This window comes from Salvia hispanica, chromosome 6, assembly GCF_029641045.1.
Source record: "Salvia hispanica isolate PSC_SH4W2 chromosome 6, Shi_PSC_v1, whole genome shotgun sequence".
NCBI classification, from domain to species: domain Eukaryota; kingdom Viridiplantae; phylum Streptophyta; class Magnoliopsida; order Lamiales; family Lamiaceae; genus Salvia; species Salvia hispanica.
The window spans coordinates 24,715,909-24,730,572 of record NC_142697.1 but is presented as its reverse complement, the minus strand read 5'-3'; the positions used below and the strand labels follow the sequence as shown (position 1 = coordinate 24,730,572).

Here is a 14,664-nt window from a genome sequence, read left to right as displayed (position 1 = left end):
TATGAAGAGATGGGCCTCTCGCCGGACGCTCCTCCCTCTTAGTTTTTTAAATCCTTGTTTTTTTATGGTTTTTTATTTGTAGTTTTTTTTTTCTCGTTGTATTATATTTTCCAATGATTAATACAACGACGAATTGTTCATTTATAAATCTATTTATTAAACACATTTGTAGGGAAAATTAAATAATATTAAAAATGATGATGTAAAAATGAAATGTTGAGTTAGGGAGAAATAAGGGAGAAACCATTGGAGCAGTTGGCTAAAAGTTGACTAAAAACTGGGGATAAATTTTGGCGCTGATGTGGCATTGATATGGCAGGAGTTAGGGAGAAATAAGGGAGACCATTGGGAGTGCTCTAAAAAATGAGATAATTGAGCTATCTTTTGCCAGGGAGGAAGTTATGGAGTAATATATACACGTGCTCAATTAGTCGCATCAAACAATATTATCTAAGTCAGCATAGCATATAATAGTAACATATTAACATCAACCTCTTATTATTATTATTATTATTATAAACCGAGTTGAATATATATTCTCTAACTACTATGAATGATTGCACCTTGTAAGAGCATTGTTTTATTAGTTTGTGTATGGCATGTTGATTATTAAAATTCAACTCTGTTTATAATATGAAAAAAGGTAAAAAAATTTAGTACCTAATACAAGCAGATTAGTTACTAATTATCTCTTTCTGAAGAGAATTACTACTAATTTTGTATTGAATTCAACTGTCTTTCACATAATTGGATAACTAAACAGCTTGTAGTACTCCTAATAAATATAGATATGAAATTTTGATAAAATATAGATATTATATACGGATAATTTGTAAGATAAGATTAAATTAATTAATCGGTAAATGTGAAAACAATATATTCCGAATCTAAAATTATTTGGATTGATTCGTGTCAATCCTTTTCAGTTTTCCCTCTATAAATACACAACGTCGATTCAACACTAATAAGCTTTGTTAGTTATTCCATTTGTCAGCACTGAGTTAATTTTTCTGGTTTAGAGAGATAAACACTAGGTTTCTAGAGAGAGATGGAGCTCGATTTGACACCAAAGGTTGCGAAGGAGATCTACGGCGGAGATGGCGGCGCGTACTACGCGTGGTCGCCTAGCGAGCTGCCGATGCTCCGCGAGGGCAACATCGGCGCCGGAAAGCTCTCGCTTGTGAAGAACGGATTCGCTCTGCCTCGCTACTCCGATTCTGCTAAGGTTGCTTATGTTCTACAAGGTATGTTTCGCGATCCTCTCTCTTTGATCGATGATGCGATTGACTTTTGTAAAGCGGATTTGTCTTCTTCGCTTTTCATTTTTGGCTTTGAAATTGATCGCGCTGTATTTATACGTTTTTATCAAGTATTCTGAATTTTCACATTTATCGTAATGATTGTATGTTAAAGTGTTGTTATAGAAATTGATATTGGAAACGATATGATGAATGTAGAAAGGTTGTTTGAGAGAATTTCATGCTATGTTTTATGACTATTTATAATGTTATGACTGCTGGAAAATTGTGTTGTGACTATTTGATTTCAAAATTTGTGCGAAGGTGGTGGAGTGGATAACGGTTTGATGATTTATGATTATGATTGTATGAGTACTTTTTTCAGTCCGTTTTCTGTTGTAAATGCTGATACGCACACAACAGAGGATAAATTCGTGCTAATTGGCTTTGAAAATTCAATTGCGTTCTGATAATAATACAACTCTGTTGTTGTTGTGGAAATTCAATGATTGTTCAAAGGTAGTGGAGTTGCTGGCATCATTCTCCCAGAGAAAGAAGAGAAGGTTCTCGCAATCAAGAAGGGAGACGCCATTGCCCTTCCATTCGGCGTGGTAACATGGTGGTACAACAAGGAGGACTCTGATCTAGTTGTCCTTTTCCTCGGAGACACCTCAAAGGCACACAAATCCGGCTCCTTCACCGACTTCTTCCTCACCGGCACCAACAGCATCTTCACTGGATTCTCAACCGAGTTTGTGGGAAGGGCGTGGGACTTGGACGAGGGTGTTGTCGAAACCCTCGTCGGGAGCCAAAAGGGCAACGGCATTGTCAAGCTCGACCCGAGCCTGAAGATGCCAGAGCCCAAGAAGGAGCACTACAACGGCATGGCACTGAACTGCGAGGAAGCTCCACTGGATGTGGACATTAAGAATGGCGGGAAAGTGGTGGTCCTCAACACCAAGAACCTGCCTTTGGTGGGCGAGGTGGGGCTCGGTGCTGATCTCGTGAGGCTGGACGGTAAAGCCATGTGCTCCCCGGGCTTCTCCTGTGACTCTGCCCTGCAGGTGACCTACATTGTTAGGGGAAGTGGCCGCGTGCAGGTTGTTGGAGTTGACGGCAAGCGCGTCTTGGAAACCACCATCAAGGCCGGAGATCTCTTCATTGTTCCGAGGTTCTTTGTTGTCTCCAAAATTGCTAACGATGAGGGCATGGACTGGTTCTCCATTATCACAACTCCCAAGTGAGTAACATTGCCATTTGTATGGTATGTATATTTGAGTTTGTTGAATTGAATGTTTATGAATTTTTGTGTGTATTTTGCAGTCCTATATTCACACATTTGGCCGGAAGGACTTCGGTGTGGAAGGCGCTGTCGCCGGAAGTGCTGCAGGCATCTTTCAATGTGCCACCACAAGTTGAGGAGAAGTTCACCTCCAAGAGGAAAGCTGAGGAGATTTTCTTCCCACCACCAAATTAATCAACGCTTCTTTCCGTTCTCTGTTTCTATGTTCTGTTTTGATTTTTGATGGATTTGAATCATTTTAGTTCTTTTTACGTTCATTTTAGGATTTGATATATTCTGCATGCTGGTTATATTTTGAGTTTTGTTTTTTTTCAATAAAGTTCCTTTTTTCCTAAGCTTTTCCTAACTGCTGCCTTCAATTATTAAACGCTCAACTGTTCAAGTTCTTCATCGGAACTGGACATTGAGATCCCTCAAATATGCTACTTGAACTTATCAAGCACATTGAATTTAGTAGGCAAATTATAACTTTTGGCATAAGAACAAAGACTGGCAGCACATAGACTTGGTTGAAGAGTAATTGTAACATATACATGAAGTTCATCGCAATATGTATGAGCTGGTACTTAACTAGAATACAGTAACATGGTCATCAACCGATTATGCTCTACAACTTGGTTCAATCAATACATGAGTAATCACATGACGAGATACAGGGTTGAAGGGCAACTCAAGTTGAGCCACTCAATGAAAAATCTTAAGATACAGGACAATGATGATTGCCAGTATAAGTGCGAAAATTATGGAGCCAACTATCCACTTATTCCTGCTCAGCCTTCTTGACATGGACGTCAATACCTTTTTACTTCTGTCAATCGCGCTGTCGACCTCGTAAAGCTGCAATTACCGACCAAGTCAGCGATAAATAAGTTTTTGCCCCAGAGATGATTGGCAAAGCATTAGATCAGCATCAATGTACAGAGTTACAAAAGGAGGGTGACATGCCTTGTTGTGCGAATGTAAGAGTGTCTCACGTTGCAGTTGCAAATCTTCAAGGATGGATACCCCGATATCTTCTGTTTCCAGTGCAGTCCTCCGAGTCTCCCTTAATCTGTCTGTCGACTGGTCCAGCCTCTCAGTTGACAGTGCCAACCTGCCCCTTTGATTTGCAGAAGCCTGTCAATCATTTTCTATAGTCATTTAATGAAATCAATAGGACAACATCCAGACACAATGACTTGAATATGAAGCGTCGGTGCCAGAAACAAATACCGATGAGTATGAAAATTTTTACACACAAATATACCACTATCTTCTGATAGTCTATACAGTCAAGAAGAAATGTAGATAAATTGGGATGAAAATATGAGCAGGCGAACATAATGTGGGCATACCTCGTGCATTCCAGCCATTCCAGGCTCTAACAACTCATCTTTTCCAGGCTGATTTGAATTAGGCATAGTCAATTTCTTCACTTCTCTTTTCAACTTATTCAAATCAGATTTATATTCCCTAAGCTTAGCAAGTAAAGTAGCTTTCGCACTTGGCTGCAAACTTCTGGCCTCAAGATCCATCTTCCGAATCTGGTAAATAGACCATATTAAAAGCTTTCACTGAAGATTTCAGATCAGCACAATCTTGAGCAAGTAATGAATGAAACATGAGGTTACCAAAACATCAGCATCCTCAAGTCCCGCTTGTAATTCAGAAATCTCCTGTTTCCTTTTCTCTGCAGACCATCATAACACAATAATCAATTCACCGCTAAACATTTACTAATTAATAATGTTATATGCTGAATGAGAAATGAATTGACTCATATGTTGAGACTGCATTTCCCAGTATATATATTGGAAAAATAAACTAATATCGGCAGCCAATATTGATGGTTTGGCATGCCAACATGAGTATTTTGTGATGCAACTCAAACAAAACCTGCTGAAAGAAAGAAAAACTTTCTTGATCTTAGATTCTTAGGAATTACTACTACTACTATATTAGAGATGTTAAACAAGCACAGTGGATGATGCAACCCTAAGAGATTTCTACTTCTCTACTAATCACATATAAAGGGCCATTTTTTGCAAACTTTAATAACAGATGAGATACAAAATTTTCAGATACGTAGTGTCCTTGCAATTTATCAAAGGGCATCTCTAAGAATCAGATGCAATTGACCGAACACATTTCAGAGAATGAGATCTCAAATTATAATTGTCTCTAATCTCAGATTGAATGCTTCATTGAGAACTACAAAGAGTACCATGAAAACATTTCAGATGCAATTGACTGAACACATTCCAGAGAATGAGATCTCAAACTATATAATTTTCTCTAATGTCAGATTGAATGCTGCACTGAGAACTAGTAAGAGTACAATGAAAACATTTCTGTCAGAGAACGACATGAAAGATGCATGGATAAGAAAAAATGCCACTAAACAAGAGAGAAGCTCACCATTAATTGTTTAAATTATTAGATGAGATAAAAGGCTACTGTTCCAGGACCAGGGCTTCCTATTTTTATCCTCATAAAATCATAGACGCCTAGTAACTAATTTAGCTAATTTCCTTTTCCAACGGAAAAGACCCGGAAAAGCTAAACCCTAAACACAAATACAGAACTAAACTCGGAGACACCGTTTTCTTTGTCTTCTCACCTACATAACAGCACCCCTCAACACTAATAGATCAGGCCAATTAATCGAAAGATACCCGCAATATGCGAACAATTTATACCTTAAACTACTTTCTGATTAGAGGAAGATCCAGTAATTTATTACTCCACAAACCAACTAAACCCTAATTTCACAAACATCACAAAACCAAACATGAATAGAAAAAGTTAAATAAGATATAGCCCTTAACACTACAAAAAGAATACCTAAAACAAAGGCCACGTACAGAACTGTATGGAATCAGATCAAGAAATTATCCACCAATTGATCCCCTAAAATCCAATTTCGTTTATTAAACTATACCTCCATCTAGAAGAGCAGCAGCAGAATTGCATTTTCGCGACAAATTTGCAGAGAGCTCGCAGTACTGCCTTTCATATCCTTCATACACCTGGCTCATTTTACCACTGCTAAATTGAAAGCATAAGATCGCAATCCACAGAATTAGCAAAGGAAGTTAACAAAGACATCTCAGGCGCTTAAGATTCGTTTTGTCTACAAATAAAATAGATTGGAAAATAACCCAATCGAAATGCTCATATATACACATGAAACTGTATGAATACCTTTTTGTGCTAGTTTGTGAAGATGAATTCGGCGAGTTGACTCAGATCAAACGTCAGAGACTAGAGAGATGGAGAGGAGAGTTCAATGGTTAGATCGGGTTTGAAGTACAATTCTATATTGACCCACCAATCTTTGAGAAATTTCAATTCGCTCCCATTCATCATCACTATTTATCGATAGCTAATAGACTAGCCTGTTTCTCCTCGTGCCACATTATCCACTACTAAAATTCTTTCTGTCATATCATCACAACAAGCAATAGGCTAGCCACATCATCAACACTATTAAAATAAACAACTACTCCCTCTGTCCATGAATAGGAGTCCCGTTTTTCATTTTGGTCTGTCCACGAATAGGAGTTCCAGTTTAAAAATACCATAAATGGTAAAGAAACCCCATATTCCACCAACTCATTCATTCCACTCACGTATCATTTAAAACTAATATATATAAATGGGACCCCTATTCCACTAACTTTCTTCCACTCACTTTTCTTATCATTTCTTAAAACCCGTGTCGGATAGTAATGGGACTCCTATTCGTGGACGGAGGGAGTAATACATTTACGAAATTAAACACAAAATGCGGAATTAAACATACGACACATATACGAAAAAATTCATTAATTTCATTAAAATAAAAAAAATTACATTAATTAAAAAAAACCATAATAAAAAAAAAATACATTAAACCAAAATAACTATCGCCGTGCGATCCTCTGCGCCCACAACTCTTCAATTAAATCCTTTTGGAGTTATATATGCGCATCCACTTTGGCGCATGTCCGCATGTGCCTGGAGGCGGCCGGCTTCATCGTAGGCCTTCCTGTCCTCATTTGTGCATCTGATCGTCTTCACAAAGATGAGCCACCTAGGGTATATCCCATCCGCCAAGTAGTAGCCCATATCATGCCGGTTGCCGTTGGCGACAAAATTGATGGTCGGACCGACGCCCTGGCATTGCTCGTTGAAAAGGGGTGACGAGTTGAGGACGTTGAGGTCATTGTTCGACCCGGCTACCCCAAAATACGCGTGCCAAATCCACAGCCGATAATCAACTACGACATCGAGGATCATCGTGTGATTCTTTCCCTTGTAGCCGGTGGTGTAGAACCCCTTCCAGGCAGCGGGACGGTTCTTCCACTCCCAATGCATACAATCTATGCTGCCTAACATCCCCGGGAATCCATGCTTCTCCCCGTGCATCTGCATCAGATCCTGGCAGTCTCCGGGGGTAGGTTTTCGAAGATACTGGTCCTAGAATATTTCAACGACGCCCTCACAGAAATGCTTCAGACATTTCAGGGCAGACGTCTCACCGATGTGGAGGTACTCGTCCCACATGTCTGCTGCGCCTCCGTATGCCAACTGCCTGATTGCCGCAGTGCACTTTTGAATAGGGGTGTGGCTGGGTCTGCCAGCCGCACCGTGCCTGAAGCGGAAGCACTTATATCGACGCTCCAAAGCTTCAACGATACGCATAAACAACTCCCTGCGCATCCTAAAACGCCGCCTGAATATGTTGGCGTTAAACCGCGGTCGCTCTGCGAAGTAGTCGTCATATAGCCGCTGATGTGCAGCTACGTGATCCTGAGGAATCACTACTCGGCGGTGGACAACGGGTGGAGGTCGAGGTACCGCCGGCTGCATAGCCCTTTGTAGCAGCCGGTCTATCTCACCCTCCGTATAGGCCTCCAATGCTTCGTCCATTTATCGTTCATACTCCTCATCACTACTACCACTACTACCACCCACGTTACTCATTTCGCGTTGTTGTTCTTGTACAGAAATTAAGAGTGAGAGAAAACTCGTCAAAACAAGTGGTGCGAATGAAAATGACGTGAAAATCGCGTATATATAGTGTTTCGAAAATTTAATTAAAAAAAATAAAAAAAATTGCGCTGGCCGATCGTCAGCCTACAATGGCGGCGAGCGGAACGACCAATGCCCGAGAACCGGCGAGCGCTTGCCAAAATTCTCGCCGATTCCGCGCTCGCCGGTTGCAATAGTTCGGCGAGCGTACCAGCTAGCGCAGGGTATCGGCTACTGTGGATGCTCTAATAGTCGGAAAATGAACTCATTTCATATCTTTACCACCTAACTTTAAATGTAGTGAAAAATATAAGGTGTGGTATGGAAAATACATGACCTTTTATTATATAGTCATTTTTTACGATCAAGTATTATAATAAGATTAAAATTTATGTTGCATGTCTAGTGACAAATTTAAATAATGTGGAGATGATATGCTAAAATTAATGTTTAAATGATAAGTCGATATATGAAAACAATATCATTTTGGTTTAATTAAACATTCTGATATGCTAGCTCAGATCAAGGCGTCATCATTTTTGGATATTTTAGCATACCGTATAAATTCAGATATGACGAAATTCAATTTCGTGAGAAATTGACTTCACGCTAAAAGTCAGTATATTTTTTTCAACATATTCAAAATTGGTGGTAAAAACTTGAATTGAACAGTGTATTTTTTCATTATTTGCCATTTACAGTATTCATTATTAATTTTTTATAGCCCCAAAGTTTTGCAATAGTGTAAACAGTTTCGTACTAACATACTACTCCCTTCTTTTCTTGTTAACAATTGTGTTTCTTTTCGATACGAAGAATAATTGGAGATAATAATATTACTTTTTGCCGAAAATTTAAATGATTCTTTATTGTTAGAATGTTTTAAAAAGGAACACAACTATATTAAAGAGGGAGTATTAGGAAATCACAAAAATTAATATGCAATCGATTAACGTGACAATAACTAAGAACTGAACAATAATCAAATGACAGTATTGTCGAAATAAAAGTTAGAATTTCAGATTATGTACAATATAAGCAGTCTGCTAGACAGAGACTCCGAATATAATACACTGAGCTTCCTGTACATAATCAGAGCACAAGTAAGCGTAACAATGTAAATAGTCTTCCTACTTAGAGAAGACCAAAACCAAGGCAAATTCAGCGTTGTAAGAGATACATACCTGAAAATTTGCAAAATTTAACCTATCGGCTCGGCTACTACCACTAAGTCTAAATGATATAATTCACTCCGAAAAAATGACACAAGGTTGTAATATAGTACTATACTCAGCCAAGTATATGCGTATCATCTCTACCTGCGTTGGCATTTGTTTTAAGCATCACCCGTCTCTCCTGCAGTGGTATCACCTTCGTTAGATTGCAACAGCTCTGAATCTTGATTTAGGAACACCTCCGACTGGAGAGAGGGAAACAACTTATTGACGTGCAACCATGTCTGTTCCCACACATTGTCCCCCCCGAGAGTACTAGTGGGAACGAGAACCCCTTTCGTCTTCATGACAAGCAGGGTGTTCTTGAGAAGTTCTGGCACAAGCTCCTGAAGCTTCTCACCTTTTTTGACCTTGAGCTTCATGTACTTCTCCATCCGGCCAATCACATTGCGCCACAGCTTGCAGAAGCTCGACAGTTGTGATAATTCCTGGAGCAAATGTAAGAACACTTTCGTGAGCAGTTTCAAGGAGAGAACGAGAGTTCCTTCTATGTTTCGGTATTCTTTTTGAGTTTGAGGGTTCCCTTGAGCAATTTCAGCCAAGTCATCAAGCATTGTGAATATCACCATTTCAAAGCACTGCGGCCAGAAGCCGATAGGAAGGCAGATCTCATCTACCCCTGTTAAGCACGTTTGCAAAGATAGGAGAGCGTGATTCCTAACTTCTTCCCTCTGGTCCAGACAAACTTTCCTCAATCCTTGGACAAGCCTCAGCCACATCTCACCGATGTCCTGACACAATTTTGCAGCTTCTGCTTCGGACATGGCTTCCCTAGCATCTTGGGCCCAACGTACCAAACAAGAAACAGATCCTGCCATAAGATCCACAGCATGGACCGATCTATCAGTCTGTCCTGTGCGAGACTCTGCAAATTGCCTAGCTGCATCCACACAAAGTACAAAATTTGCTGGGGCTAGGTGGGCTCCTTCAGCCATTATAAATGAGAGGGCTTCAAATCCTGATTCGGAAGCATCAGGGTGTCTAGCAGTGATAGAAAGTAAAGAAGCAATGGTTCGCCACCCCATTGGAGATCGGATATGAGTAGCATTTGCTTTCACCAAGCGGCTGACCTCCTGTGTTATCTGCTCACAGTATTGGTCAGCAACTCGAGCATCAAGCTTGAGAACCAGTTGTAGTGATCTCAGAAGTTCATCGGCCAGATTCTCCTTGTACGGAAGCAGTCTCTGGCAAATGCGAAGAAGTCCAAAAACTGCCTTCTCAACCAAGGCACAAGCCACTACTGTTGACTGAACTATACCTGCTATGTGATCATAAACACCTGGCCACAGAAGCCCAATTCTGTCACGGTTATTCAAAGTAATTGCAATCAACAGTTCCAGGCAGAACACCGCAGTGTCCTCATCCTCAGGCGATGCATTGCCCTTCTGCGGTCGTCCAGCAGCCCATATAAGTGCCCGTGCAAGCTGCAATAAGGAATCAGCTTGCAGGAACTTGCTCTCTGTGAAGATGCTGTCTATATGGCACTTCTGGATTGTCTGAAGCGTGCGTTGATGAGCAGCCAGTTGTTGTTCAGTAGGTTGAGACCTTGGCTCTTCGGTATCAAGAGACAGAAGCTGACTGAATCGCCCCATAAGGCCGGAGGACCTCCTAGGTGTACCAATCGTTTGCATATGAGCAGAAGAAAGTGAGTTTGTAAGAGGCTTCCCATGTCCAGGATCAGATGACATCTCTGAATCATCCGCTGCATCACTGGCCACACGAGCAGGCAGAAGGCCAAGCTTGTGCAATCTTAAGATGCAGTCCAGAATATTTCTCCAACCAGTACGGACAAAATCTCCATATCTATTCGCAATAGTGAAAACTGTAACCGTGGCCATTCTAGCTTTTGCATCATCACCGAAGGCTAGAACAGGTTCCTCTACAGATGAGGGGTTTAAGAGTGTTGTGAACTTACACAGACACACAACAAGATCATCCAAAACATCTTCGAGATGATGACACGCAGATATCTTTGCGACAGCCAAGAATCCGTCTATACATGTTTGGTAAACATCCTCATATTCTGCATGATCAAATACCACAGAGATAGCAGCAATTGTTGGACCAGACATGATAGCAAACATGTCATGGTCAAGGTAGGTTCTGGAATCTGCAACTATGTATGGAGATGTTTTTTTGGACTTGTGCATCAAATCAATCCATCTGCTAGGAGTCATTTCAGCAAAACCTGCTCCTTGTTCAGGTGTGGTGCGAATCTCATTCTTGCAGATGGAGTAATAGAGCTCAGTTAGGAACTCGCGAGGTAGGTCATTGCCTCCATTGATGCGCCGGTTATTCTTTATGAAATCTTCTTCTGTCATCTTTTTCTTCACCTGTACGTTATGCTGATCAGTATTAAGCATGATGAGGGAATACGACAGCAAGAGAGCAGCATCCTTATTTGCTAAGATCAAAGGTGATTGTTCATAGTATCGCCCAGAGAATGCCTCAAGCACCCTTTGTATCTTCTGAGATTCACCAGGCAGCCGAAAAGTCTCCAGAAATAGCCTTAATGCAGTATCAAGGTTCATGTCTTGAAAATCAAATGTTCCTGCAAATTCATGCAGAACTTGAACGCAAAAATCATCATGATTTCCAAGAAAATCTCCAACGAGATTTTTATCCAGTCCAGCTGTATAGCGGAAAAAGCAAGCCACACTCTGGGAATCAAGTTTTTCGGGCAACAGATGTGTTCCTTGGAGAAATTCTAGCCCTTTCTTTGGATCTCGATTGAAGTGATCAGCTCCAATCATCAATCTTCTTTTTATGTACTTCCTTCGGCGAACAAAAGGGACCCAATAATCAGGATCACTATAATTGTCGCATTTCACCATCCAGAAGGGAATATACTCCTCAAGATTTACAGGATTTAATTCAGAACCAGTTGATCCATTGCCAATCCTCTCAGCCATTCCCTGAATCACTGCTATTAGGCCATCTAACGCAAGGATGTGCATACTGGACAGAGGGCAATTTACTGGAAACGCACTCTTTGACAATAAATTAGCAAGTTCTTCAAAGACGTTTCCGCACGTTATATCACAATCTAAATTTGCATACATTTCTACCATAAAGGTTTTCTGCCTACAGAAATCAACTAGTGCCTCCATAACAACCTCCTGCTGCTGGTATGAAGCTCCATACTGAGGTTGTGCCAGTCTCAAGATCACACAGGCAAAGAAAGCTTCAAGCTGAAGTTTCAGCTCAGTGCGCAAGCACTGATATAAATTAAGAACAATGCTACAGACCATAGAAAGAATCAAGGGACTCATTGACAACCCAAACTGCATAAGGTTACGAAACAGTTCATCCTGTATTAAACTCAACAATCTGGGATGCTGTCGCATAGCAGGGCCGCTTAATTCAATTGCTGAGTTAATCAAACCTAACGCGAATAGAGGCACATCTTCATCAAATGACATCGAATTTGCTCCGAGACCCGTCTCTGTATGCTCAACAACATTAAGCAACGAACAGAGAAAATGAAAAATCTCAACCATGCAGGGTACACCATATGGTTCTGTCATTAAATGCGAGTCAAATGGAACTACATCCTTCCCATTGTCACCCCTGGCAGTACTTTCATCCACCACACTGCTCATAAGGCCAGATGCAGAACTCAGAACTCCAGAGGAGAGTCGGCCATCATACTCAGAATTTCCACTGCCATTTTCTGCGTTGCTACTGAAACTGTAATCAGGATCAAGTCCAGCAGCCTGTGGCAAAAGATAACACGTAAGGTTCCACATGTAATAAGAAAAATAAAAAAGCCAGTATCAGTGATCAATCGCCACGAAGTCCTACATATATCAAATTATCAACAATGCTAATTGAGCTACAAGCATCACAAGTAGATACAACACAAACGCAATCTAAAGTTTGCAAATAAGAGTGAACATAATCAGCCTATCCAACTAAAGTTTTATCAAGTGGCAGTGTCCCTATTAACTCCAACATGATCAGTCTTATTTTCTTTTGTCCAAATGTTAGCCACATGCCTGATCATTAAAAATCAATCACCAAGTTCCTCTCCAGTGTTATTACAATCCAAAAGAAAGAGAGACGAAAATTATTACCTCATTTTTTATAGAACCGCCTCCCTTTATCAGTGACCGTTCTGTATTGTCAACATCTGGAAGATGCGAAAAAATGCATCTAACAATTTCATGCATTGCGTGACGAGCCATCCTTTGTAAAAGTTCGCCTTTGGTACCAGCTTGATGTACTACTCGGAAACAGGTGTTCACAATGGTACAAACATGCTGATTGCTCAACATCACTGATGCTTTACTTTTCATGCAAGCCAATAGAACTTGAAGTATCTTGGTTAATACAACTTCTTCAGATGCAGGATCAGTTACCTCAAATCTACAGCTAGTAACTGCATCAACTACCAGATGCATAGCATCATCAACACTGACAGTATTCATATCCAGCACATCAAGAGTCAAAATCTTGTACACAGATGACAGTGCTACACCAGTAATTGGAGCCCCTGTTTCATCCGACCGAATTACATCAAGAAATGGCTGGAGATACAAGGAAGGATTGACAGATTGCCAGTCATGTTGCCATGAAAATACTTGTCTTCTCAAGTTTTTAAGAGATTGAATGAGAGAGTGCTCCAACTGATCTTCACCAGATGCATAACGGCCTCCCCATCTCACATTCCTTCTCATGACTGCCAGTACTGCTCCTATCTCTGAATTAATCATAGATCCCATTGCAGCCTTATTAGCAGAGGTAGCCTCACAGTCTTCGGGTTCCTCTTCAATTGCATTGATGCTAGATTGTAACCTTAAACGTCCCATTGCTAAGAGAAAATTGCACCTTTGAACAAGTAATCTGATCAAGCAGAATAAAATGTGGTTGGAATCAAATCAGGACATTCAGCAGCCCATGGATACCATCCTTTTATAAATACAAAATTTAACAGATTGTGTAAACAATACTATGAGACTATAAAGTATAAACAAGGTTTCAGCATATATGTTTCTTTTCCATGTATAGATTATAGCATATGAGTTTCAAACTGGGAAACAACTTTTTATGCAAATGCAGTGCAGCATAAGAAGTAAATGTTCTACACACACCTAAGCCCATACATAATAAATCCATTATCATTTATCACAGCTTCAATTGTTTCTTGAGAAACATCTCAAACTGAGATATTTTTTCAACATCCTATACCACAACTAATCCTAGAGAGAATTGCCAGAAATCGTAATACAGGATATACAATAATAAAGACCAGAAACAAGCAAACACTTCCTCCATTTGAACTCTAAAAATGAATAATCCATATTTTCCAGCAGATTTTGTTACAGGCTGATTGAATAGTATTGAACAGTTTAGATCATTTGATAGAATTGTTCAAAACAATGCAACATACATTAGTTGGTAGTTTCTGATCCACATTTACTAACTCCATTACATAGAAGCACCAAAGTTTAAGAATCAGAAAACATTCTACAAGTTGAAATTCAGCAGTCAAATCATGGTCCGCGCCCTAAAAAAGTATTGCAGAAATGTGATACTTAAACTGGAGCTCCTAATTCCTTTATACAGTATATGTAAGATCAGTTTCGTAAACTCAGAGAAATAATCGTGCGTATACTCACCTACGAAAGACAGAGAAGACTAGTGCAGAGTAGATCCGAGGCTTTGACAGTGGAAATCCAGGTTTCCGGCGGCGATATTTGAGGATCAAAATCGCCGGTGGATTGATTTCCTGTTGACTGGCGAGGAGCAGTGAGAAAATTAAATAAAAAAAAAGAGGAGAGAGGATTTAATTTTGAAAAGAAAAAAGGTGAAAGAAAAGAGAGAAGTTGTTTGTGGAACGAACGACGCCGTTTGCCTTCTAGAAAACAGAAAACTATATTAATAAGGCAAA

The 14,664-nt window shown here is 40.1% G+C and overlaps 3 protein-coding genes across 4 annotated transcripts; 1 reads left to right on the top strand and 2 right to left on the bottom strand.

The window, feature by feature from the left end:
• The first annotated feature begins 960 nt into the window (after positions 1-960).
• On the top strand, positions 961-2,876 carry LOC125205403 (11S globulin seed storage protein Ana o 2.0101-like). Its single transcript, XM_048104301.2, has 3 exons — positions 961-1,244; positions 1,758-2,478; positions 2,562-2,876. Exons 1-3 carry the CDS (start codon positions 1,049-1,051, stop codon positions 2,713-2,715), a joined length of 1,071 nt encoding a protein of 356 aa, XP_047960258.2. The 5' UTR covers positions 961-1,048; the 3' UTR covers positions 2,716-2,876.
• Positions 2,877-3,018: 142 nt separating this feature from the next.
• LOC125205404 (vesicle transport v-SNARE 12-like) lies at positions 3,019-5,875 on the bottom strand. 2 transcript variants are annotated; one of them, XM_048104302.2, is made up of 6 exons: positions 5,725-5,875; positions 5,462-5,565; positions 4,152-4,210; positions 3,876-4,064; positions 3,487-3,657; positions 3,019-3,378 (listed from the first exon to the last, which is right to left on the bottom strand). In XM_048104302.2, exons 2-6 carry the CDS (start codon positions 5,556-5,558, stop codon positions 3,226-3,228), a joined length of 669 nt encoding a protein of 222 aa, XP_047960259.2. In that variant the 5' UTR covers positions 5,559-5,565; positions 5,725-5,875; the 3' UTR covers positions 3,019-3,225. The 2 variants fall into 2 exon arrangements, with proteins under 2 accessions (XP_047960259.2, XP_047960260.2); XM_048104303.2 differs by having other exon boundaries at positions 5,462-5,568; positions 5,725-5,854.
• A 2,640-nt stretch (positions 5,876-8,515) lies between these two features.
• On the bottom strand, positions 8,516-14,542 carry LOC125205905 (ARF guanine-nucleotide exchange factor GNOM-like). Its single transcript, XM_048105098.2, has 3 exons — positions 14,393-14,542; positions 12,848-13,616; positions 8,516-12,487 (listed from the first exon to the last, which is right to left on the bottom strand). Exons 2-3 carry the CDS (start codon positions 13,580-13,582, stop codon positions 8,873-8,875), a joined length of 4,350 nt encoding a protein of 1,449 aa, XP_047961055.2. The 5' UTR covers positions 13,583-13,616; positions 14,393-14,542; the 3' UTR covers positions 8,516-8,872.
• Positions 14,543-14,664: the final 122 nt, after the last annotated feature.

Excerpts from the sequence above, each read along its gene's own strand:
- LOC125205403 (XM_048104301.2), top strand. The coding sequence starts at position 1,049 with ATGGAGCTCGATTTGACACCAAAGGTTGCGAAGGAGATCTACGGCGGA. Across the intron at positions 1,245-1,757 it reads GGTTGCTTATGTTCTACAAG|GTAGTGGAGTTGCTGGCATC; the intron begins GTATGTTTCGCG and ends GATTGTTCAAAG. Across the intron at positions 2,479-2,561 it reads TCCATTATCACAACTCCCAA|TCCTATATTCACACATTTGG; the intron begins GTGAGTAACATT and ends TGTATTTTGCAG.
- LOC125205404 (XM_048104302.2), bottom strand. The coding sequence starts at position 5,558 with ATGAGCCAGGTGTATGAAGGATATGAAAGGCAGTACTGCGAGCTCTCT. Across the intron at positions 4,065-4,151 it reads TTGAGGATGCTGATGTTTTG|ATTCGGAAGATGGATCTTGA; the intron begins GTAACCTCATGT and ends TCTATTTACCAG. Across the intron at positions 3,379-3,486 it reads TCTTACATTCGCACAACAAG|CTTTACGAGGTCGACAGCGC; the intron begins GCATGTCACCCT and ends CGGTAATTGCAG.
- LOC125205905 (XM_048105098.2), bottom strand. The coding sequence starts at position 13,582 with ATGGGACGTTTAAGGTTACAATCTAGCATCAATGCAATTGAAGAGGAA. Across the intron at positions 12,488-12,847 it reads GCGGTTCTATAAAAAATGAG|GCTGCTGGACTTGATCCTGA; the intron begins GTAATAATTTTC and ends CTTTTGCCACAG.